The 25,749-nt window shown below is 46.1% G+C and overlaps 2 protein-coding genes across 13 annotated transcripts in view; one reads left to right on the top strand and one right to left on the bottom strand.

The window, feature by feature from the left end:
• Elac2 (elaC ribonuclease Z 2) overlaps positions 1-14,551 on the top strand; it is a 29,140-nt gene extending 14,589 nt beyond the window's left edge. For 6 of the 7 annotated variants that reach the window (XM_074046857.1, XM_020165575.2, XM_074046856.1 and 3 more), the window contains 10 exons: positions 547-665; positions 6,911-7,007; positions 8,641-8,779; positions 9,346-9,384; positions 9,506-9,615; positions 10,136-10,235; positions 10,312-10,432; positions 10,647-10,725; positions 11,266-11,410; positions 12,056-14,551. In XM_074046857.1, coding sequence (XP_073902958.1) covers positions 547-665; positions 6,911-7,007; positions 8,641-8,779; positions 9,346-9,384; positions 9,506-9,615; positions 10,136-10,235; positions 10,312-10,432; positions 10,647-10,725; positions 11,266-11,410; positions 12,056-12,292 — 1,186 coding nt within the window. In that variant the 3' untranslated portion in view covers positions 12,293-14,551. The remainder of the gene's footprint in view (positions 1-546; positions 666-6,910; positions 7,008-8,640; positions 8,780-9,345; positions 9,385-9,505; positions 9,616-10,135; positions 10,236-10,311; positions 10,433-10,646; positions 10,726-11,265; positions 11,411-12,055) is intronic. The other variant, XM_074046858.1, reaches the window with a different exon arrangement.
• The window catches only part of Arhgap44 (Rho GTPase activating protein 44), a 155,652-nt gene continuing 143,269 nt past the window's right edge, over positions 13,367-25,749 (bottom strand). For 3 of the 6 annotated variants that reach the window (XM_074046861.1, XM_074046862.1, XM_074046864.1), the window contains 3 exons: positions 23,052-23,206; positions 19,336-19,713; positions 13,367-14,868 (listed from right to left, as the gene is read on the bottom strand). In XM_074046861.1, coding sequence (XP_073902962.1) covers positions 14,729-14,868; positions 19,336-19,713; positions 23,052-23,206 — 673 coding nt within the window. In that variant the 3' untranslated portion in view covers positions 13,367-14,728. Of the gene's footprint in view, positions 14,869-17,269; positions 17,322-19,335; positions 19,714-23,051; positions 23,207-25,749 lie in introns of all 6 variants that reach the window. The other 3 variants (XM_074046866.1, XM_074046865.1, XM_074046863.1) reach the window with 3 other exon arrangements.

Here is a 25,749-nt window from a genome sequence, read left to right as displayed (position 1 = left end):
AGGACTAGCAGCACCAGCATTAGCTGGAAGTTCACTTGGAATGTAGACTGTCAGGCTCCCTGAGAGTTCAGAGTGCATTTTGCCAAGGTTCCCAGGGATTAGCTCTGTGCATCTGGGTTTGAGGGTGTCTCTGGGGCCCTGTTCAGCTAGGGCCATTTCACCTCCCAGGAGATCTTGGGTCATGTCTGGAGACACTTTAGTTGTCACAATCTTGGGTTGTGGTGCTAGTGGGTAGAGGTAGGATGCTACACAGGACAGCTCCCATTGCAAAGAAAGACTCTCGCTCTGATTATCAGTATGGCCTGGTTGTCAGACTTTGAGGCTGAGAGAACTAGAATTACTCAGGCCTTATTCTGGGATATACCCCACTTACTTGAGGAGGTTCTGGAGGCAGATTAGAACCACCCAGGTCTCAGTTACTTAGCCTTCTATCTTAATGTGAAGGAATGATCTGTAGATTGATCCCAAGGATTTATTCTCAGTATCTGAACTGGCTGAGGCCATACAATCCCTTTAGTCACCCAAGATGCCTCTCTCTCTCTGCAGGGACTCCATTATTACTTGCAATCCTGAAGAATTCATAGCTGAGGCCCTGGAGCTCCCTAATTTCCAGGAGAGTGTGCAGGAGTATAGGAAGAGTGCACAGGACATCCCAGCCCCAGCAGGTGAGCTAATCATAGGGCAGCCATTTCTGGATTCTATCCATCCCACTGCCTTTGAAGAGGAGTGCATCTTACCTGTTTTTTTTGTTGTCGTTTGTTTTTTAACTCAGGGCTTCTATACTCAGGCTTTGCATTCAAATTGGGGTGGAGGGGTTTGAGAATCCCAGGACCTGCACCCCACCCAGACCAGAGAATTCAGTGTTTTGTGGTGGTGCCAGGCATTCTTCACATTTGTGAGCCCCTGTGGAGAACTTTGAATGGCATACTGCTGATATGGGTTCTAGTCCCAAGCTTCCAAGTGTTGCTGGAAGATTTTGGCCAGGTCCCTCACCTCATTGGGTTTTCATTGCCCCCTGAAGAAAAGTGGCCTAGGGGTTTTGTGACTTCTCCTTTTACTAGTTCTTCCAGTGTTACTTTTCATTTGTTTATGATTGGTGTTCTGGTGTGTATGCTGAAGACATTTAGTTCATGGAATGTTTGTAGGTGTGCAAAAGGACTTGCTGGGCTGGGTGAGGCCAGGGAAGGGGCATGGGTTGCAGAATCACCAGGTCTCCTTGGATTCGACTGCGACTTGATCTCTTCCTATTTCTTTGGGGGCCAGGCCCTCTGCACCTGTTCCTGTGCAAAAGCATGTCTCCATCCAGCAGAGTTGCAAGGATAGGTAGACATTAAAGGTATGGTTTTGTAATAAAGAAGTCCTTTTTAATTTTTTTATTCGTATGTGCATACAACGCTTGTGTCATTTCTCCCCCCTTCCACCACCACCCCTTACCCCGCCCCCCCCACCTCCTCCCTCTCCCCCACACTCCGTCGATACCCGGCAGAAACTATTTTGCCCTTATTTCTAATTTTGTTGTAGAGAGAGTATAAGCAATAATAGGAAGAACCAAGGGTTTTTGCTAGTTGAGATAAGGATAGCTATACAGGGAGTTGACTCACATTGATTTCCTGTGCATGTATGTTACCTTCTAGATTAATTCTTCTTGATCTAACCTTTTCTCTAGTTCCTGATCCCCTTCTCCTGTTGGCCTCAATTGCTTTAAGGTATCTGCTTTAGTTTCCCTGCGTTGAGGGCAACAAATGCTATCTAGTTTTTTAGGTGTCTTACCTATCCTCATACCTCCCTTTTGTGCTCTTCCTTTATCATGTGATCAAAGTCCAATCCCCTTGTTGTGTTTGCCCTTGATCTAATGTCCGCATATGAGGGAGAACATACGATTTTTGGTATTTTGGGCCAAGCTAACCTCACTCAGAATGATGTTCTCCAATTCTATCCATTTACCAGCGAATGATAACATTTTGTTCTTCTTCATGGCTGCATAAAATTCCATTGTGTATAAATACCACATTTTCTTGATCCATTCATCAGTAGTGGGGCATCTTGGCTGTTTCCATAACTTGGCTATTGTGAATAGTGCCGCAATAAACATGGGTGTGCAGGTGCCTCTGGAGTAACCTGTGTCACGGTCTTTTGGGTATATTCCCAAGAGTGGTATTGTTGGATCTTATGTTAGATCAATGTTTCGCTTTTTAAGTAGCCTCCACATTTTTTTCCAGAGTGATTATACTAGTTTACATTCCCACCAGCAGTGTAAGAGGGTTCCTTTTTCCCCGTATCCTCCTCAACACCTGTTGTTGTGAATGATCGTGGTGAATGATCTTTTTGATGTGTTGTTGAATTCGGTTTGCCATTATTTTATTGAAGATTTTTGCATCAATTTTCATTAAGGAGATTGGCCTATAGTTCTCCTTTTTGGAGGTGTCTTTGCCTGGTTTTGGAATAAGTTTAATACTGGCTTCATAAAATGCGTTAGGCAGTTTTCCTTCCCTTTCTGTTTTGTGGAACAGGTTGAGGTAGGTTGGTGTCAGTTCTTTAAAGGTCTGATAGAATTCAGCAGAGAATCGATCAGGTCCTGGACTTTTCTTTTTGGGGAGACTCTTGATTGCTGTTGCTGCTTCAATTTCATTTTGTGTTATAGATCTATTCAGGTGATTAATATCCTCTTGGTTCAGTTTTGGATGATTGTATATATCTAGAAATCTGTCCATTTCTTTAAGATTTTCGAATTTATTTGAATACAGGTTCTTGAAGTAGTCTCTGATTATTTCCTGGACTTCGATGGTGTTTGTTATTATCTCCGCTTTTGCATTCCTGATTCTACTAATTTGGGTTTTTTTCTCTCTTCACTTTAGTGAGGTTTGCCAGGGGTCTGTCAATCTTGTTTATTTTTTCAAAGAACCAACTTTTTGTTTCATTAATTATTTGTATGGTTTTTTTGGTTTCTATTTCATTGATTTCAGCTCCTAGTTTTATTATGTCTCTCCTGTTTGTTTTGGGATTTGCTTGTTCTTGTTTTTCTAGGAGTTTGAGATGTATCATTAGGTCATTGATTTGGGATCTTTCAGTCTTTTTAATATATGCACTCATGGCTATAAACTTTCCTCTCAGGACTGCCTTTGCTGTGTCCCATAGGTTCCAGTAGGTTGTGTTTTCATTTTCATTGACTTCCAGGAACTTTTTAATTTCCTCTTTTATTTCATCAATGACCCATTGCTCATTAAGTAATGAGTTATTCAGTTTCCAGCTGTTTGCATGTTTTTTGTCTTTACTTTTGTTGTTGAGTTCTAGTTTTATTGCATTGTGATCAGATAGTATGCATGGTATAATTTCTATTTTCTTATATTTGCTGAGGCTTGCTTTGTGCCCTAGGATATGATCTATTTTGAGAAGGTTCCATGGACTGCTGAGAAGAATGTATATTGTGTAGAAGTTGGATGAAATGTTCTGTAGACATCAAGTAGGTCCATTTGATCTATTGTATATTTTAGATCTAGGATTTCTTTATTGATTTTTTGTTTGGATGACCTATTTATTGATGATAATGGGGTGTTAAAATCTCCCACAACCACTGTGTTGGAGTTAATACATAGTTTTAGGTCCTTCAGGGTATGTTTGATGACATTGGGTGCGTTGACATTGGGTGCATATAGGTTGATAATTGTTATGTCCTTTTGGTCTGTTTCCCCTTTTCTTAGTATGAAATGTCCTTCTGTATCTCATTTGATCAATGTAGGTTTGAAGTCTACTTTGTCAGAGATAAGTATTGCTACTCCTGCCTGTTTTCGGGGTCCATTGGCTTGTTAAATCTTCTTCCAGCCTTTCATCCTAAGCATATGCTTATTTCTGTCGGTGGGATGGGTCTCCTGTAAGCAACAAATTGTTGGGTCTTCCTTTTTAATCCATTTCGTCAAACAGTGCCTTTTGATGGGGAAATTAAGTCCATTAGCAGTAAGTGTTAGTACTTATAGATATGTGGTGATTCCTGTCATTTAGTTGTCTTAGTTGTTTGAAGGTTTGATTGTGTGTACCTAAGTGGAGGTTACTCTCTACATTCTTACTTTTTCTTTTCCTGTAGTTTGGTGCTGCCTGCCCTTTCATGTTTATGTTGGGTTTCACTTTCTGTGTGCAGAATCACTTGAAGAATCATTTGTAGTGGTGGCTTTGTGGTCACATATTGTTTTAGTTTCTGCTTATCATGGAAGACTCATCTATTTTGAATGATAGTTTTGCTGGGTAGAGTATCCTGGAGGTGAAGTTATTTTCATTCAGTGCCCAGAAGCTCTCACCCCACGCTCTTCTTGCTTTTAATGTTTCTGTTGAGAAGTCTGCTGTGATTTTGATGGGTTTACCTTTCTATGTTATTTGTTTTTTCTCTCTTACTGCCTTCAATATTCTTTCTCTAGTTTCTGTACTTGTTGTTTTAATGATGATATGCCGTGGGGTAGTTCCATTTTCATCTGGTCTGTTTGGTGTTCTGGAGGCCTCTTATATTTGTATGGGAATAGATTTGTCTAGATTTGGGAAATTTTCTGTTATTATTTTGTTGAATATATTACACATTCCCTTTGCTTGCACCCCTTCTCCTCCTTCATTGTCCATGATTCTCAGGTTTGGTCTTTGGATGGAGTCGGTGAGTTGTTGCATTTTCTTTTCACAGGTCTTGAGTTGTTTAACTAATAGTTCTTTGGTTTTTCCTTTAATTACCATTTCATCTTTGAGTTCTGAGATTCTGTCTTCTGTTTGTTCTGTTCTGCTGGATTGGCCTTCCATTTTGTTTTGCAATTCTGTTTCATTCTTTTTTCTGAAGTTTTCCATATGCTGAGTTACTTCCTCTTTAATGTTGTCTATTTTTGCCCTGAGTTCATTTATCTTTTTATTAATCGTGTTCTTTGTTTCACTTTGGTGTTTATACAGTGCTTCTATGGTTTCTTTTATTTGTTATTGTGCATTTTCAAATTCTCTATTTTTGTTGTCTTGGAATTTCTTGAGTGTTTCCTGTACATTTTGGTTGACCATATCCAGTATCATCTCTATAAAATTCTCTGATTACCTGCAGAATTTCTTTTAGATTGTTCTTGTGGGCTTCATTGGGTTCTTTGGCATAGTTTATCTTCATTTTGTTGGAGGCTGGATCTGAATATCTGTTTTTTTCATTTCCCTCTAGTTCCTGTACTAATTTTTTGCTGTAGGGAAACTGGTTTCCCTGTTTTTCCTGTCTTCCCATCATTGCCCTTGGTGGTGTTATTTTCCCTGTACTGTGTGCAATTAAGTATTTTCTAGCTTGTAAAATAACAATGGTGATATTTAGAATGGAAGGGTGAGAGGAGATGGAAAGCAAAGAAGTTAAAGAAAAAGGGAAAAACAAATAAACAAGTAGAAAAAACAAAACAAACCAAAGTTTCAAAGATATAAGCAGGGAGAGAGTATACCAATCAACAGTAAGCTGAACAGGCATTAGAGAGACAGAGTGAGGATTGAAAATAAAAAATAAATAAATAAATAAATAAATAAAAATAAAAAATACATAAATGAAAAAAAAATCTCCAAGTTCAAATGCAATAAAGTTTCAGTCTTAATAATTTTGGTGTTAGTTCCTTAGCCTCCAGTCCTGGAGCTGGTGTCTCAGAAGTAGTTCTTTCATTGTCTCATCAAAGGGGAAAAAAACTAAAACAAAACAGAACAAAATAACACACACACACACACACACACACACACACACACACACACACACAAAAACCCACAAAGTGTCCCAAGTTCAAATGCAGTACAGTTTCAGTAAGTTTTTAAGCATGCAGGTGTAGTTCTTCAGTTGTTGTCTCATCAAAGTTAGGGAGAAAAAAAAAGTCTGGAGACAGTTCTGTGAATGGCTATCTGAGGCTGTGGCTCACCTGCCCACTGCTGTCAGCCTGCTGTTGCTGGAGGCTTTATTTATGCAGATCTCAGGAGTGAGCTTAACACTCACCTAGCCCCTCAGACTTTGTTTACTTAGAGTTCTCTTGGGAGTGACCACCACCTCTACAAACTTTCTCCTTTCTAAGCACACTGGGGGAGGTGACACTGCTCCAGCTTTCTCAGGCGTGTGTGTTTATTTACAGTTTACATGGGAAGTGGGTCTTACCCCCTCTCCTGTGGAGTTTTCCTCCCACCGCCACTTTTACAAGCTTTCCCGCTCCTGGTTGCTGGGTGTGTGCTGCCACTGTTGCCTTCTCCAGCCCACTTGTTGTGAGGGATTTCCCCTCCCCTCCTCTTTGGTGCTCAGGATGCCCTGCCCTCTTTGCTACCTGTCTTTTTTGTTGTTATTGCTTATTATTCAGGTTTTTTTTTTTCTTTTTTCCCTGGGTGGGATCTTGCCCAGGGTTGTCTGTGGGATTTACCACATGCTGCTTAGCTAACCTTGTGGTCTGCGTCTTCCCAAGCCATCTGGGTGCTGCCGTCTGATGGCGGTGGGGGAGTCCTCCTGGTTTCTCTGTTTAACGTGAAGTGAAGATGCTATGTGCAGGCTGGAGGTGTGGAGGAGTCAAAGTTTTGCCTCTTCTTGGTGGTTTTTCCTGTGAGGTGTATCTCCAGCTTCTCTCCAAGATTTTACTTTAGGAGGCATGCTTTCTGCTTCCTCCCTCTAGCTGCCATCTGGGACAGACAGAATTAGACTGGGTCTTTTTTTTTTTTCTCTTCTTTTTTTAAGAAAGGACTGTACAATTTATTTTCTCTCCCTCTTAGGTGCCCTTTCTTTATTTACTAAGAGCCTGCAGGTGTCACAGGGATGAGAAAGTTGGTTGAGGGAGGGGCCAGGGTCCATCAGTGCCCATCCTGGGATGCTGAGCTTGACTGTGTTGCTTACCTATGCCAAGGGTGAATGCTGGGTCACCTTTGATCCAAATAAATGGACTGTTTTACATATATTTTCCAGAGAAAAGAAGCAACTATCCAGAAATTATCTTCCTTGGTACAGGGTCTGCCATCCCAATGAAGATTCGAAATGTCAGCTCCACACTTGTCAACATCAGGTATTACTACTTCCCCAGAAAACATCTTCCATCAAAGAGCCCCCTTATCTTTCAAATGAAAGTTTTGGTGAGCTCCACTCCCCAAGCTAATTTGAAAATAGCATCATAAAGTCTGTACACTTGTCATCTTGTCCAGTGTCTCAGAGGATGAGTATTGGGCCTTACTACACTTTGTAGCTTCAACAACTAACTTTTATTTCTGGAAATTACCCCAACTCATCCTATTATGAATTTTAATAAAAAGAGTTGATATTGCTGTATGGTGTGCACTTTGCTAAGAAATCATCTCACTTAATTTCCAAACTAATCTGATGAAGTAGTGAATACCAGTTTTATTGATGAACTGATGTTCACAGAAGTTACTTGCTCCAGTTCCATAGCTAATAAGAAGCAAGGCTGAAATTTGAATTGGTGTCTTAACTGCGTCATCTTGTCCTCTAACTCCTGATTGCTGGTGTATATTAAAGCATTTGGGTTTTGTAGCTTTATGTTCAGCCCATCTTTTGGGTTCCCTTTGACCTGGAGGTTTGCGTGGGGTCATTTACCTGCAGAGAAAGTGGTGTAAAATATCCATGGCACCTCTGTACATACGTATGTGAGAAAAGTAAGATTGTGAGGAGCCAGGTTAGTTCTACTTTGCTGTCATCTAGATGCTAGTGGTGGATGATCAGTACTGCAACAAGGGCAAGATGCCCCCGGGGTCAGATATGTGCACACCTAGAGCATAAGCGCTCTATAAATAAAGCAACTTAGAGTGAGCTGGCCTCTGCCAGGGGTTTCTTTGGTTTCTGATCCCCCAGACACTGAGCCTGGTCCTTGAACTTGCAGAAGTTAAATGGAAGGGATGGTTGACACTTGCCCTCCCATCCCATTATGGGCTTTTCCAAAGAAGGTGGTATCTTAGTGTGAAGGCATCTCACTCTGCAAGTAGGTGCAGTCCTCCCCATCCTCATGGCTTCCCTTGCAGAAGTAAGAAGGCCAGAGGGTACACCATTGTCTCCACCTATGAGCATAGCCTCTGAAATGGACTGCACGTCAGAACTGCCCATGGCACTGTCAGAATCAGGCTTTGTGGGCCCTGCCTGAGACCTGTCAAGTCCACAGCTCTGAGTGGAACCCAGAGTCCACACTAACTGCCTCTGCAGAGGAAGCACATGCAGCCCGTCCTATGCCAGACGGCTTTGAGGATATGTGCTGAGAAAACCAGGACCCCTTGGAAAGGGGAGGAAATCATGTGGCAACTGGAACTAGGAACAGTGTCACATGACATAGCTGTCTCTGCCTGGCATTCTCAGCAGAGGGTGTTGTTCCCTTTGTCAGAATGGTCAGTCACTGTGTGGATTAAGTGTGCTTGCTCTCCTGGTCTACCTAGCCTGCATTGTGTAAGTCTGTGTGCCTAGAGGGCTTCAGAATTCATGGATCATTCTTTCTTTAGAGAAGACAGACTCATCTAAAGTTAGCTTTATGGTTAAACTAATTTTTTTTTTAAATATAAGCTCCTCAAGATAAAGGTGAGGGAGGTTATAGAGGAGTAGAACTTTCCACAGCTGCTGCCTGTTCTCTGCTAAAGTGAATATCATTTTGTAAACTGTCAGAAGCCTTTCCTGTTGGTGAGTCGCTCTGTCTCCTGCAGCCCTGAGAAGTCTCTGCTACTGGATTGTGGTGAAGGCACATTTGGGCAGCTGTGCCGTCATTATGGAGAACAAGTGGACCAGATTCTGGGGAACCTTGTGGCCGTGTTTGTGTCCCACCTACATGCAGACCACCATACAGTGAGTGTGAGGCAGGACCCCAGAGCTTTAGCCTATGGGGAGGTGCTACTTCCTATAGTTTGCACTTTGGGCCACTTTCCTCCCGTTATCATACTTGGCCAGGGGTTTTTGTCACTCAACTTGAGAGGAAAAATATTTTACATCGTGCCCCACCCCCCAACCCTGGCTCCACCAATGCTCACTGAGAGCCTTGTCTTTCTGTTTGCTTTTATCACGTAGCTGTACGTAATGGGTTTTGGTTTCACTCAGCTGTTCTTGACTCTTGTCTCCTCAAAAAGCCTGCCCAGAGGAGACTGGCCAGGCTGTGAAATATGGCTGTGTGGTCCTAGCTTTGGTGTTCTAGGGCATCCTGTTCCCAGCCATTGCCCTCTTTCTTACACAGGTCACGTTTCATACTTGTAACATTTCACAACCATGGGTCAGCATGTGTCACATCCTACTGCCACAGTATGAGAGGGCTGAGGGTTTATAGAGCTAGGAGTGTCTGAGAGGACAACTCCAGAACCTTCCTGTAGGAAGAGTACAGCTGAGCGCCGACCTGGCTAATGCACGTCTTTCCTTTGCAGGGCTTGCTGAACATCCTGCTGCAGAGAGAGCGTGCCTTGGTAAGTGCTGCACTTGGTTGACACTGATTTTTATCGGTTTATACATCATCAACCATGCCTGCCACTCCAAACTGTTGTGACTGAGAACTTCCCTGGTGACTGCACTGGGATCTTGTTACAGGCATCTCTGGGGAAGCCTTTTCTCCCTCTGCTGGTGGTGGCCCCCACCCAGCTCAGGCCTTGGCTGCACCAGTACCACAACCAGTGCCAGGAGGTTCTGCACCACATCAGGTGAATGTCCTTCCACTGCTGCTCTCTTCCACAGCTCAGAGTCTACCCCAGGGCAGTTAGCGATACTCCTGACAGTCCTGCTCTTAACACTGGCCTTTCTCTGAAGCATTTGTTTTCAGCCTTCACTTCAGTTCTGTACTACTTTCTAGGCTTTGGCCAGTATTTCTCCTTGGGACAGTTTAAGACCAAGCATCCAAATACTAGCTAGAACAGTCACTGTCCACACCAGATGGCTGGACAGTAGGGAATTGGCCCCATTTCCACCTCACAGGGAAGCAGCCCATTTGCTTGGACCAAGGGGAGCATTTGCCTATTTCGATTTTTTACATTGAACTTGGGGGAGAAGGGGCTTGGCTATTCTTGATTACTGTTTCTCCACCGTAATGACTATGATTTAAATGTGTTTTTTCATAAGAATGTTTGGAAGTTGTCCATCTGAAAACCTGAATTTTGATTGCACTTGTTAAATCAGTTGTTAAAAATGTTCATTATAATTTGTAAATGTTTTCTTTTCTTGCAGTATGATTCCTGCGAAGTGCCTTAGTCAAGGGGCCAAGGTCTCTGATCCCGTGGTTGAAAGGCTGATCAGATCACTGTTAAAAACATGTGACTTGGAAGAGGTAAGGGGCTCAGCCACATCTCTGAGAAGAGTGGGTGGGGGGTCAGGGCTCCAGCCCTCTAGCCCTGCTTCTTCAGTTTCAGACCTGCTTAGTCCGGCACTGCAAGCATGCTTTTGGCTGTGCACTGGTGCACACGTCTGGCTGGAAAGTGGTCTATTCAGGGGATACCATGCCCTGTGAGGCTCTGGTCCAGATGGGTGAGTAGAGGAAGAGGTGAGCCTCACCAAGGTCCCATGGAAGGTACATGTAGGTGAGCACACAGGGCACCTCGCAGAGACAGCAGGCTGGTTCCCACACTGACAGTCTCTGGTCAAAGAAGCTGAGTGTTTGGGTCAGGACATAGCGGGGGATTTCAAGGCCACATGCTGCTCACCCAGACGGCTGTGTCTTGATGCCTGTTTTTCTCTTCAGGGAAAGATGCCACACTCCTGATACATGAAGCTACTCTGGAGGATGGATTAGAAGAGGAAGCCATAGAAAAGACACACAGGTAGCAAGGTCCCTTATTCCTCTGTTAGGTGAAACCTGGGCAGTCTTGGGACTTTCACTGGAGAAAGATAGTGCCTCCAGTGACATGGGGATGGCAAGCTGGCTATGGGCCTTTCTGAGCCCACAGTAGGTCTCATGGACCCTCTGCCTCTGTTTTTGCAGTTTTCTACAGTAAGGCATGGTGTTTTAAAACAATGAGAAGGAATAAAGTATAAGTCATTTAAGGGAAAGGTGGGGGTTTTTGGGCTGAATAGGGGGCTATTTCTAGCAAAGAGCACCTAGTACCAAGTAATCCCTGGGGATTTTCTCAGAAACGCCCCTGACTCAAGGCTGACAGCCATTGGTGACTGTAGGCCCTCATTCAGGAAGTGTAGGAAGACTCTGGCCCTAAGTAGTGTCTGTATTGGCTGAAGAGGAGCCAGTAAGGACATCCATTGGCTGTCCCTGGGTTCCTCAGCAGTGTGAAGGCCAAGGTCTGGGCCAGTCCTCTGCTTTGAACTCTTGCCCTGTGGCTTCTCTCTGCTTTGTTCTCCGCCTGCAGCACCACCTCCCAAGCTATTGGTGTGGGGATGCGGATGAATGCAGAGTTCATCATGCTGAACCACTTCAGCCAACGTTATGCCAAGATCCCCCTCTTCAGCCCCGACTTCAATGAGAAAGTGGGAATTGCCTTTGACCACATGAAGGTCTGTATGTCACTCTGTGTGAGGGGTAGGGAGGCATCAGGGAGATGGGCCACACTTTTTACTTCCCTTCTGGCCTGGGGTCACTCAGGAAAGAGGATCTCTGTCCATCACAATTTACAGTAGTAAATTGCACTGGTCTGATGGTGAGGACACAGGGCCTTCTGGATGTTGGTCTCAGGTCCGCTGGAAATTCCCGATGCTCTTGGGTCTGGACTATTCCCATATTAACTGCAGCCTCAGCACAGACCTGTGAGACAGGTCTCTCACGTCTGTGAGACATGAGTGCTTGAGCACGTCTGCCCCTTCAGCCTTCCATAATGAAGGGGCAAGATGTGAGTGAGGCTTTGGATTTTAGGAGCTTGGTGTAAGAGTCCGGACAACTTTCCTTTACCTTTCCTGAGGCCCATTTGGCTTTGCTGCCTTTACCCGGGAGTGGGGTGCTTTCTTTGTTAGGGCTGCCTTGTGCCTCCCCCAGTGCCCGCAATGGCATTCTTTTTCTTTAAAGCTGTAATTGCTTAGCTTAGCTTACACATGTGTAAGGAGGGGGAGGTGGTCTCTGTGGTATGAGCACAGGTCTAAGCACTCCTAGCTCCTGTCCTCCACCCTGCTCCTCTGAGTGTGTCCCTGTGTTGTCTGGCCTTCAAGGTCTGCTTTGGAGACTTTCCAACAGTGCCCAAGCTGATTCCCCCACTGAAAGCCTTGTTTGCTGGTGACATTGAGGAGATGGAGGAGCGCAGGGAGAGGCGGGAGCTACGGCTGGTGCGAGCAGCTCTCCTCTCCCAGGAGCAAGCGGGCAGCCCAGAGGTCAGAGAGCCACAGCAGAAACGAGCTCACATGGATGGACCACAGAGCCCACAGAGCAAGAAGGTCAAAGCTCAGTAAAGGTCTACAGCTACCCTGAACTCAAGGCTGCTGTTTCCATCTTCTGCCCTGCACAGTGCCCATGTCTGCTCTCGTCATCCTGGTGGGAGATGAATAGGACCATCCAGCTAGGAGGCAACAACTTGGCACGAGAGTATGGAGTCCTGCTGTGGCTTGGGCTCTGGGGTTAGTACCAGTCTGCCAGACACTGCCTATGACTGGTGCCTGGCACAGACAGGGCTACTTATTGCAAAACAGCAGGGGTGACTATAATTCCAGCACAAGTCAGTCATTAAAGATGTCACCTGGAAACATGGGCAGCATCCCTTGCCTCTTCAAGCACAGTTTCCTGTGCATGTTGGAGATAAGTTGAGCAGGGAACATTGGGCTAAGTGTCCCAGACTCAAGGATTAATATTTCCAAAGAATCAGATGCAATAAAGCTGGAGTTTGGAATCCTGAGTTTTTCACTTCATCCTGGTGCTGCTTCAGAGCAGGGTCCTCTGTGTGCTGGTACTCTGCCCAGGAAGGCTCCAGTGGCGGCTGAGGCCTATGGAGCCTGTTCCTAGGAGCCAGCACCTCTCAATAGCCAATTCCAATTCCTGATTCTTTTTGGTTTTGGAACTTGAAATGGGCCAACCACCTGCAGTAGTGCTTTATCACTTGAGCTGTGCCCCAGCCCAACAGCCGAATCTTAACAGATGCCCAGCATGGCTATGGCTTCATGTATTTAGTGACAGCTGGCCAGGGCAGGTGTCTAGGCACAAGCCTTCTCACTGTTGTAAAGTAAAGATAATTGATTTGTCCTTGCTTATCCTATGATAACAGAATCAATCTTTGCCCTTCAAAGTATTGAGAAATGCCACATGGAGCTGGCTGTATTTGCCCTCCTTGGTGGGATTTGAAACTCAAGAGAATGTTCAGAACTAAATCTAGTATTTATATATTCTCCCTAGCCAGTAGTGAGCGCTAAGAACTCTTAAAAACAAGGGGATGAGAGAGATGAGAGCAAGGATCGGCTTCCCTGGTGCTGCACATGGAAGGTTATTAGTAACTGCCCCACAGCTGTATTAGTAATGTGAGACACACACCAAGCTCAGGGGGGTAGTAAAGCTATTTTAATAACATTACTTTCAACAACAATTTATACATGTATTTAAAGATAACCTTCAACCCCCCGCCCCACCACCACCCTGGGCTCTGATACAAATTGGGGATTGAACTGCCCTTGCCAGGAACTGAGCAAAGCTGCAACATCAAAACCACAAATCCCACTCTCAGAGAGGGGTGACTTTACACTGTTGGGAAAAATAACTAAGCATTTAAATTTTTCATTGTACACCTGTACATTGGTTTAGATTGAATGGCTCAAATTAAACAAATATAGATTTCATATATACAAATATTATATCATGTATAGGTATATTATATCTATTTTAAAAGGATAAAACTTTAAACTTGGACTTTGCATGCATGGCCCAGGTCTCTTTCTCACTCCTTTGATACTGAAGTGTGAATAGGTGACTCCCTCCCCCCAAGGGTGGGTGGGACTTTGTGAGAAGGATGAGCAGTGAATGCTGGTGAGCAAAGCAGGCCACTCTGCAGGCTGGGTCCACTTTCCTCGACCTGCTTTGGGGAACAGAATTATTGCTAGTCAGCTGTAACCACTAGAAGGAAGAGGTGGGCTTCAGGCCCCCACACCTAGGTGTCGGGTGCCTGGATGGGCAGAATTGCTCTGACAGGTACTGTGTTTGGGGAGTGTGGGGAGCAACCTGAGGTCCTCCAGACATGCTCAAGCCCCTCTTTTCAATTCAGAAGTATAAAATAACAAGAAAAGGGGGCTTTCAGTCACACGGGATGGGGGCGATAATAAAACTGCCAGGAAGTGAATGTTTTCAGTCACTTACTTTGCAGGACTGTAATTAATGGAATCCTAAAAGGTTTTCCATGGGCCAGCCTTCCTGAGCTGCAGGCAAAGGTCAGTTTCCAGGATTTGCAGTTCCAGCCTAGTCTAGCTGTGAATGAAACCCTGCCATCCCTAGTCCTGCTTCCCCTATGTGGCTGTTACACTGATGCTGCAGGACCTGACATCAGGTATCCCAGTCAAGGAACAGATAACCCTTCCCTGCATCTCCACCTTGCCAAGGATCTGACAAGGCCTTGGATGGAGAGGTGGGTGTTGCTTGGCATGGAGGCTGAAGATGGATGCAAATAGGCACAAAGTCAAAAGGCAAAGGTCAAACAAAAGGCTGAAGTCACCACCCAAAAAGAACAAACAAAATCTGCACCAACATTCGCCACGTGGACAGAAGATCGCACTCTTGCCAAACTCCAACCTGGCGTTGGAAGTGATAGCAAAGAGCCAATGGAGAATCCTTGGCAAGCTCAGGGACGCTGCTCCTGGCGGCGTGTCCCTGGGGTCCATGTATGTATGTACACATGTCAGGGCAGGGCTGTATCAGAGGGCCGTGCTCTCAGACTCTTCCTCTGAGTCCCTCTTGTCAGTCACTGAGTGTCGCCGTGCGTGCTCCAGGGGGCTCAGGCGAAGTGTCGACCCCAGTTCTATGTGGATGGAGGGGATATCAAAGTGGACAAGATCTGCAAGTCAGCAGAGAGGAAAGTGAAGAGGGCTTCTGCTCAAGAGGGGCTAATTGCAGGCAAATATAGTCAGTTGTAGGAAGCTGGGGTGGCTTGGCTAGTCTAGGGATGGATGGTTTAGACATTGGTTACTTGATATGGTTGGGTCTGCTTTGCTCCACCTTGAAGGCTGCTGGGACCAATGCATCCAGATTCTACCAGTCACTCAGGACAATCAGGACAGCTCAGCCTCTGATAAGCAGGGTGCTCTTGGGCAGATCCCAGTAACATCTTTTGGGATTTTTTTTTCAAGCTTCCCTAGAGTCTGCAGGAAGGGAGGGCATGAGATAGGAATAAATGGAGAGGCCTAAGTCCATGTCCTCACCCTAAGAACAGCTGCAGTTGGGATGGCTCATGGGGGCAGAGTGGAAGGTCTTCCTCAGTATGCTGGCAGAAGGTAGAATAAACCACTAGTTCCCTGATTGCAGGAAACCCTCTTGATGGCATCTTAAAGCCAGAAGTCACAGGGGTCAGGTTTTGAGGGTATCTGTGAGTTGCAAACATAAGTCCCAAAGGCTTCTGAGGATACAGAGCCTGTATGACATAGCACACTCAAAGTGGCCAGCTGTGGCTGCAGCCAGGAAGACCCAGGAGGGTCCAGCTTGCTAACAGGGCTACAGGAGGTGAGCTGGGATGTGATGGGGCCTCTGGAATCTTTACGCACAGCCATGTTATTCCCCCTGCTTTGCCTAGTTTCTGGCCTTCACTTAGCCTGTTTGTCAACCTATACTAGAAGCTGCACTCCGAGTGACAGGGAATTTGAACCTGTAGGAACATGGCCCTGGTCCAGTCTTTAAGGTGAAGTTTTGTCTTTTCTTTTTTTGTAAAACAAATGTTCATACTGCGGAATACCATACTGAGTGTACAGACATACACTTGGACACTCCCAAAAAACATTATACAGACATGGAAGCTCTGGGACAAAGCTCCTCCTTTACCATACCCCACAGTCAGTCCTCAAAACATTCCAGCCTGCCTTTGACTTGCTGTCTGATAGAGGGACAGATTTGGGAGTTTGAGACCTGGCTTAGTTGGTGTCACTCCTGCAGCAGGTGGCTCTTGTGCCTCGTGGGACAAATGTAGACTACTGCTATCTCTTTGCTTGGATGTGAGGTGATCCAGTCTGGGCCACCCCATTGGGCAGGGTCCCCTGTTTGGAAAGATCACAGGACCTACTTTCTATTTGGACCTCTCTTGAAACAGGATTATGACCTTAGACAAGCTCTTAGCTTCCCTTTACCTCAGTAGTCAAATGGGAGTGATGGGGCAATGAGTTGTGAAGACATGACAATTCAGAGATGGCATGAGACACTGCACAGCCTGGCACAAGGGCCTTATGGGAGCTCTCCCACCCACTGGCTTCTCTCTCGAGACTCCTGAGGGACAAGGGTCACTCACCAAGGGAGCAGGATTTTATGGAGGATGCCCTCACTGGCATTCCTGTGGAGAGGGAAGCTATGGTTTTTTGTTTCATGGCAGTTCGGGAGCATCTGTTAGGAGACCTATCTGAGCAGCAGACGCCCAATCGCTAGTCTGCAGGACCATGGGTACAATGGGAAGAGGACCCTGGGTTAACTCTGGCCCCTGTTTCTTACTAAGGCAAAAACAGAACTTCGTTCCTTCTGGCTTCTTTCATGCTGTGGCCTCAGTTTGAGTTTTGAGTAGCTACTCTTTATAAGGAGGGTGCAGACCAAGCAGGTGCTGATAAAAACACTCCCTAAATTTTTTGTTTTTTGAGCTGCAGCAAAGGATCGAGTGGCCATTATCACTGGGGTGGGAGAGGAAGAGGTCTACACCTGTACATGGTTTCTCCAGGATTTGTCAGCTGTTTCCGTTGGAAAATGGGTGTTAGCATTTGAGTCTGCTGGTGGAGGTCTGCTCAGAGCTACAGTCCCTGGCGGGGGTGGCCCCTGTGCTCAGCTGCACCTCGTGAGTTCTCCCATGGGGACACCCTCCTAAACAAAGGTGTGCCGGGAATGTTCCTAGGACACTGGGTACAAAAGCAGATCTGTTACTTGTGTAAACGCTAAACCTGAAGTAGAGGGGAAGCTGCAGCTAGGTGGCTGCATCAAGAAGAGGTAGGAAAGGAGAGCTAAGACCCTATGCCCAGGTTTCGCCCCAGCTCCTTCTAAAGGAAAGAGAGAAAGACCAGTGACCTCAAAATGCCAAAGAGGCCCCTGGCTCAGATGGTCCCTACCCAGGCTAGGAAAGGCCGGCAAAAGTGAAGCAGGCATGCGGTTGGTTGGTCTGGACCACATGCAGACAGAGGAAGGCGCTGGTGGGGCTGGCAGGCAGGTGGCAGCCGGGCAGCTGGCCGGGCTGGCTGGGGGGAGTGAAGCGAGGTGAGCCGGGTCCAGCTTACCCTGAAAATCCCCCTCACACGTATCCAACACTGCGTCACTCATGTCACACAGCTGCAAGAACACAATGATAGGATTCGGAGAGAGGAATAAACATGACAAAACATGGATGTAACAAAAACACTGCCCGGTGCCACAGTCCCAGGTGGGCCACACCAAATCATTACTGATTCTATACTGGCTTAGAGACCTGTACCTACGGGACAAAACAACAGTCTGCTGAACATTAAAACGAAACAGGATGTAAGTCTGACAGCAGATCTCAAGACTGCGACAAAGTGAATCATTCCATCCTCATGAGTCACAGGACACTGTTCCTCCTTGCTTTCTGTTGCCCACCTTAGCACCCAAATTTCTTCTCTCATTCTTCCTTTCCTGTCTCCAAAAGTGACACTTGCTTAGCCCAAGGCTCACAATGTAGGCCACACCTTGTGTCCTTCCCATGGGGTATCTGTGCTACTGCAAGCCCCTGGGGCAGGTGTTCCCTTCCAAAGAGCAGCAGGCCTGGACCTTCTGTCATGGCTCACCCAGAAAACCTGCATCACCGGGGAGAGCTTGAGGCGGGAGGGGTGCTCACTGCATTTCTCAGGGAGGAATTTCCTTAACTGTTTAATAATCCTCGGGGTAGATGATAGTAGCTGTCCCTTCCACATCAATCACATTCAAAAACAGAAACCAAATCAGCAGGTGGCTCTTCCCTATAATACTGAAATCTCCTGACCCACCACAAATGCTTGCAAACTTGACTAGTGTTTTCATCAGCAGTAAGGAGCCAAGCCTCACTGGCTCATAGCTGCCATCTACCTGGAGAAGAAAATGTCTTCTTTTGGGAGGACAAGGGGGAAAGAGGGCAGTACCCACGAAGAACCCAGTGCACCCCAGGCTCTAGTACCGTGTTTTCTGTGAGGTAGGTGATATGTGTATATGTGGGATATGAGCAATTTGTGTGTGTATGGGGCGTGTGTGTGTGTGTGTCTGAATTCCAGCACTTTTTCTACCACTAAGTTACCCCAGTGTGTGAGGTACATGTATGTACATGTGTGCAGCATATATGTGCTCTGTGTTTATGTGTGGGGTGTTATTCTATGTGCAGGCATGTAGTATGTATGTTTATTCCATGGCAAGCAGCCTCATCTGCTATTTGGGACAACACTCAACAGAAGTGCTCAGGCTCTGCCCTGTGGTGCAATGGGCTGCCTCTATTCCAAAATGCAGCCCGACACTTTGCCTGTCTCCCTGAACAAGGAAAATGCTCCAAGGGCTTCAGCAGCCTCCACAGATCTGCCCTGACATTATAATCTTAGGTGGTCAAAGTGTCTGGGAAAACATTTCAAAAATGTCCCATTTCTTCCACAATGAATGGTGTTTGCTAAATGTGATTAGGAGTGTGAGTTCATGTATGACTTTATGTGTACACATTTTTGGAAGGAGGGAAGACGGCTTCATTTTTGTTTGTAAATTTAGAGCAAAAGTCAGTTAAGTAGTTGTAGGCTTGCCTAATCAACTGCTGGAGGAATTGTGGCAGGGAGATGGGGAGATGAGATGTGTGTCTTTTCTGAAAGCAACTGCTCTCTACATACATATCTAGAAATACATTTTTCTAGCAAAGCTGATTTTACTATTAGGAGAAAATATCTTTGGTTTTTAATTCCTCTTATTCAGATCAACATTTGTACCTGCTCCGCTGCTGAGGCATGTATCCTAGGGACACCAGCTCGTCCCCTGCATTTTGATGCCAGTTGTTCTGTGATCATAACCAGGTTCTTCTCTAGCCCCACTCCACAGGACTAGAAGCTTAACCCCAAAATTCAGAGCAGAAACAGAACCTTGGGCCAGTGGGTCTGACAGGAAGAAATCCCATGAGAAGCCCCCAGAGAACAGCTTGATTCCAGGGCTGCTTGCCGCTGGTAGTTCTCAGGGGAGCCTAACTGCAGGCAGTTGGTGGACCAGCACAGTAAGCTCAGGGAACATGGGACTCTGTTACCTGCCAGTGACATTGTCAGTCCCTCCCCTGGCACATTTTGCTAAGGTTCATAAAAAGGTTCCGGAGAGCCCCTGGCAAGGTTACCTGTAGACATGCTTTCCCCAGGGGACATGCCATCCAGTATAGGGTGCTCCGTGGACTGTGGACTCGAGGCTGAGAGGCTGACCGTGGGAGGCTGAGGTGGCGGCAGAGTGGGTCTCTGTCGGGGCTTAGGGGTGGGCCGTGATTTGGCTAAAGTGCTTGTAAAGATGGAAGGAGAGGCCAGAGGAGGAGCTGCAGCTGGGGAGAGCTGGCCTGAGGCCAAGGAGTACCCGGGAGGGTAACTCAGTCCATAGGGTGATGGGGTGCTTGGGGGAGTAGGAGACAGGCTGACTGGGGATGGCTGGCCAGCAGACTGGTCAGTCACAGCTCCTGGCTGACCAAAGGGGACCTTGGGTGGAATTGGTGCCAGCTTCTTTGAAACTGAAAGACAAAAACACAACAAAAACACAAAGCTGTTAAGTGAAGTCTGTTGCTATGACCCTGCTGGCACCTCCTCATGTTCAAAGTGGTTGCCCCTCTTCCTCCTCCTCCTCCATCCCTATCACCCTAACTGCCCCTGGCCTCCTGTTATACTGAGAGCAGCCAGTAATTTTAAAAATGAGTCTAGAACTGCAGGTTTTCATCTTTCCATCTGTTCACTTAGCTCTCCTCTCTTCTGAATTCCTGCCACCATCTACACACACACACAGCCAACCTGGAGAATACCCCACCCATAGGTGGGGGTGACTTCCCATTGCCACACTCTGTGAGTTAATCAGTGAGACCAGTTGCAATGTGAGATAATTCTGATCAAATTGTCACAGTGACACAGTGACCCAGGGGTGAGTCCCTAGGACAGGAAACTGACCTTTGGCTGGACTTGCCCGGTGGTTCTAGCTACGACAGTGGTGTGTGGGTTAATCCTCTGCCACAGAGACCTCAAGCCTCCATTGTGTTAGGTCCCCAGCCTGGACCCTGCATACTTGCCTCACAGGCTTTGCTGTCTTTATTTTTGTAAACTGACACATGACGTTTGTACTTATTTATGTGTTGTAATTCAATACACGAATATAATGTATAATGATCAAATCACAGTAATTAGCATTTCTGTTTCCTCAAATATAATCAGCTTGTATGTGTTGGGGACTTTCCAACTTTCTCCTCTAGCTATTTGGAAATGTATAATTAATTGCTGTAGATAGACTACAGTAACCCTGCTGCGCTACTGAACATTGGGACTATGCCTCCATCATTATGTTTTGGCACCTGATGCCCCCCTCCCTGTGTCTCCCTCCTCTTCCAATTCCCAGCCTCTGCTCAAATGTCGTTATTCTCTTCCCTGTTTTCCTTGGATAGAATGACTGCAATTTTCCTTTATCTCTCTTTTTATATTTTTGCAGTGCAGGGGATGGTGTCCCAGGCCTTATGTATGCTAGGCAAACGCTCTAAGCACTCTGTCACTGAGCCACACTCAGCCTTACTGCATTTTTTAAAGTACACTGACCCAGCCTCCTTTTCACTATCTTCATTTCCTCTTTGTATTTATTTAATATCTCTAAAGGGTGGCCAGTATATGATACCTTGAATCGAAAATGAATTGCTGGAGACAATCAAACATTCAGGCAATCCAACTGATGGACAAACACTTTGAGAAAATGATCACTAACCTGTCAATTAAGTGAAGGTTGGCTGTGGGAAACTACCTTTTAAGTCCACAGGGAGGCAGCAGGATATATTCCTCCATCCCCACTCCCCCACCCCAACTCACTGTCCATTCCATCCATAGAACAAAACCTCTTCTACGGATATCCATGAATTTTCCCAGCTCTTCTAGCCTGCAGTGTGGATGAGAAAGGCACACACTCTTCAGAGTCCTACCAACTTGGGTTCAAATTTCTATCCTGGTACTTACCTGCTATATTCCTGGGGAATTTTATTTAAGCCTCTTCTAAAAAATAAACAACAGAAGAAATAAACCTCTTCTTTACAATGAGAAGAATACTGTTTGCTCCATAGCACTGTACTGATTACATAAGCTCATACATGTAAAGCACTATAGAAAAAACACTTAATCTCCCAATTTCACTTTCCACATCTACCTCCTGAGTATGGGATAGTTTCTCAGCTCTATTGTAGCTCACAACATCCTATAGTCAGGGATGGCTAATGCAGATCTACTCCATCAGATGTAAAGCACTGGAGCCCTGGGTACCAGCACTTCAACATGTCTTCTCAATGAGCTGCAAGAGGGAGCATGCAGTGACATCACCTTGACTGGGATGACACCATCTCTGGGTAGTGACAGGACTAGAACATGATGATGTTCAACTGTGGGCAGTCACTCAAAACGCTGAGGGATCAAAATGTAACTGCTATGTGTGCTATTTGTGGAGAGCCATGGGGAATGGAGAAGAAAGCTGTGCCTTCCAATGACAGCTCTGGGCTACACAATGTCACTTGAAAAAAGGGCCTGAGTCATTCTAGGCTGGATTCCCTGCACAGTTCCACCATGCTGGAATTGTGACTTTATAAAAGGGTCAGTCTGCCACTGATATTAGGAAGCTGACTGGCTGTGACAGGAGCCCAGGACAAAACAATGGCTGAGCCATCAGCCCTACCTTGAAGGGTTGGGGAGAAGGATAGTAAACAGAGATGTGCCAAAGAGCATCCTGTCCAGCTGGCAAGGAAAGCCAGCCAGTGCTAGAGAAAAGCCTTGGAATGATGAAATTCTACTGCCCCCACATTGGCCCACTCCCTAGTCAACCTTCGAGATGCCATTTCCTCTGGGTTACCCACATTAACTCTCGAGTCTTGACAAGGTACTCCATATGTCCCCACAATGCCCTAACATCCTCCAGCACAGCACCTTGCTTTACTGCTACATCTCTCTGGAAAGCAGAACTCTGCGTATAATAAATATTTGTAGATGCATAAGGAACAAAGGGGAGAGTGAATAAGATCAAAGGGCAGGGTGGAAAGGGAAAGTGGAATTGCCATGGTTGGAAAGAGACCTGTCATGAAGGTATGTGTACGAGATGGACTTGGCCCTAGCTGACAGCTCCGGAGTTAAAGTCAACCCAAGATACACAAAAGGCTTGAATTTAGAACAAATGAAATGATAAGTGATTGCAGACAAGTGAAAGGCTTTGTAGAGAGATGAAAGAGGTGGAAACAAATCCAAAAGGCCCAGGTAAGTACAACTCAGCGTCACTCCTCACTGATGAAACTTCAACCTGCAGCGTATCTTCAACTTTGGGGATTGGTTCTCTGAAGAGAATCATTTGGCTTTTTCTCTGGGCAATGGGTCAGTGTAGCAATTCTCATGAATTCTCATACAGAAGTATGGAAGGTTCAGACTCAGGGAGAAATAATTCCAACTCCCTCCTCTCTGTCACCTTGTACAAGTGATCTGGGAGGAAGAGGGACTATCTTCCACTATTGTTGCCAAGCACAGTTGGCACTAGAGGATAGGGAGCTAGTGTAGATAACCCCACAGAGCTTTTTAAATGCTGGTCCATGAAAGAAGCATGGTATCCTGGGTGTGGTGTCTGGGCTGGTGGCATAGTTTGTTATGTGGAAGTATTGTTCTATCTATGCCCCTCATGAGTCCACTTTTCAGATGAGTAGCCTGAGGAATGGAGAAATGATCCCTTTTGACATTGGTGAACTGAGAATTCTTCACTAAAGTAGTTTCCAAATATCCAAGATAATGAGAGAAATGAGTCTTCAGGAGTACACGTTGCCAGCCTAAGACTGAGCAGAAAAGAAAAGAGACGTACCTTTCCGGAGGGAGTGAGGACTCTGGTCTGCAGGTGGCTGGCTGGGGGTGACTGGTTGTGGCCCTGGTTGTGTCCCTGGACAGGCTGTCCCCTGGCTGGAGCCTGGACTTCCTTTCTGCCCTGATCCTGGAGACAATTCCTTGCTTTTAGATGAGCTGAAACACAGATGAGCACACAGGACAAAAAAGAACTCCTGAGCTCAGTCAAATTCAGAAGCAGCTGGCTGACTGTGATCCTACATACCTTGTGGGTCCTGCTCAACTCAATACCAGCTTTGGTTGGTCTCAGTCCCTTCTTAAAGACTTCAAAGGTGCCCTATGAGGTGACTGTCCCTTCTTGGAGCTCTGCTGGCATGGTTCCACTCCCAGCTCTGTGGTGCTTGGCACTCACTGCTAGCATCCTCCTCACAGCTCCGTTCTCAAGGGACATGACCCCACTGTATCCTGTCATCAGTATGGGAATTCTAGGATATTTTGAAAATGCAACACCAAAGTGTTCTTGTCCCTTCCATCACCATGGTATAGCAGAGCCAAGAGGACTTCCTAGAGTCAGTGTGCTCAGCCACGGTGGAAGACTTGGTCTCTTGTGCTCAAGGTGTGGCCATAGCTCCCCAGCTATTGCCTAGGACCTCCATCACGCCTGGCCCAACACACTCAAGAATGGGTCCACTCAGATAGTAGGGTCAACACAGACCCAGACTGTGTTCTGGCAAGTGGGACAGTTCAAGTCCCAGTCCTTCAAGCTTAGAGTGGGATCATGGCCAATGTCAGTGAGGGATGCTGGCCTGAGGAGCCCCTTGAATCAACAAAGGGACACTCAAGGTCATCAGTATTCACCCTTACTACTAGCTCTTTTGGAGGTCATCTCCTATGATACAGTGCATATTAGGAGACACCCTACTCAATTCTACTGCACAGACCAGGGGCAACAAACCCATGGCAGATCATCACTCCCTGCCAGCCTCCAATATGCCATCCACAAGAGACGTTACTTATTGCTCCTATGTTCCTATAGGGTGCTCACCCTCCATTTCAACAATATACTCCAGGTAGCCCCCTGTGCATCTGCTAAGGTGCCTGGTCGTGGGAGCCATCTGTCATCCTTCCTACCTTAAATAGTGTGGTGTAGAAAGTCTTATTACCTATACCTTCCACACTGGCTGTTTCTTCTTCAACAAAAGCAGCCACAGACTATTTATTCCCTATATTTATCTAGAAACTCCAAATATGAAGGTGGAGGAAATGCCAATAAGAATATGGCACTCACGCCCACCGGGTATGCAGAGAACGAATGGAACTGTGTTAGGACAGGAAGGTCTTCAGATAGCAGGCATTTTCCCATGGGAAGGAAGGAAGGGAAGACCACAGTCAATGTGGTAGTACTTCCTCTCCCTTGCAGGATGAGTTTTCCATTGCACCTAGGGAATTCTCAAAGGAAAAAAGTGATTTTATCCAAAGGAACCAGAAAAGAAAATTTTCCTTTCTCCATTATGTTAATGAAAAGTAAACCCAGAAAACCATGTGCCATTCCTCAGGCTCGAGGTCACAAGGCACCTGGGCACTAATGCCCACCAACTATCTCCCCTTCCACCCACCTCTGTCACCATACAGAAGAAGTTAAAACGATGATCTAGAGAAAACAACAAAGAGGAAAACCAAAAGGTTGCTTCCTGTGGGGTCCCAGACTCTTTTTGGTTCCTTTGGCCGAACATGATGTCTATCTATGGGAAGCAGCTCTTCTCTTTGTCCTCTCCCACCTTATATCCTTCCCCCAGCACAGAAATGAGTATTTACCTACTTAGCCTGGCTCTCTCTCCAGCACAGGTACAGCTGACCCAGTGAGAGAGGTGGGTAGAGGACGATTATGGGGACACTAGATGAAGGCGGCATGGTTAAGGCACAGCTGAAGATAGGTTAGTTCTGGGGATAATGATTCACTGAGCTGGGTCAAGAGCAGGAAGCATAGTTTGAAGCCAGTGTTAATGCTGGGCATAGGAGCAGGATATGAAGATTGGGTCTGGCTGGGAAGGAGGAAGAATAAGGCAGGACTTGGGACTGGGAAGGGAAGGGAAGGCCTGTCATCCTCAGGGGAGGGTGGCCATGGCAGAAATCCAGCAGTTGGAGCAACCTATTTGTGCTGCAAATGTGCAGAAAACAGAATGAAACAATGGGATACCCATTTGTACTGGGAGGAATCCACGTAGGGAGAGAAAAAGAGGTATAGCACAAAAGAAAAACTACAGAACTGAGTGCCCAGGAAAAGCAGGAGTGCAGAGCAACCATTTCAATAATGTGCGCCAGTGGGTGACATTCCCTGCCCATTTGCTCCTCAAGGCCACCTATCCATAACGTTCCTGGAGGCCTTCAGAGCCTGGCAGAATCCATTCAGAAGGGTCTTTTTTTTTTTTTTTTAAGAAATATCATTTATATGCCAAGCACTCTATGGCACTGAGTCTCCTTTATAAAATAGGAAATTAGAAGAATCCAGTGAGTGTCTTATGAAGGCACCATCTCAGCCAATCTCCTCTCCACATGTCCTTCCCCTCCTTATCAGCCTGTCTGGCCTACTGCTCTCAGCCTCTGGTTCTCCACCAAATTCCCTCTGCCCCGTCTGCATTTTTCAAGGAGACCTGAAGCCCAGCAAATACCCAGCCTGGACTGGGCATCCTCTCAGAGTTGGAGCCAATAGCAACAACCCT

Source organism: Castor canadensis, chromosome 11 (genome assembly GCF_047511655.1).
Source record: "Castor canadensis chromosome 11, mCasCan1.hap1v2, whole genome shotgun sequence".
In the NCBI taxonomy this organism is placed as follows: domain Eukaryota; kingdom Metazoa; phylum Chordata; class Mammalia; order Rodentia; family Castoridae; genus Castor; species Castor canadensis.
This window is presented reverse-complemented; position numbering and strand designations above follow the sequence as displayed.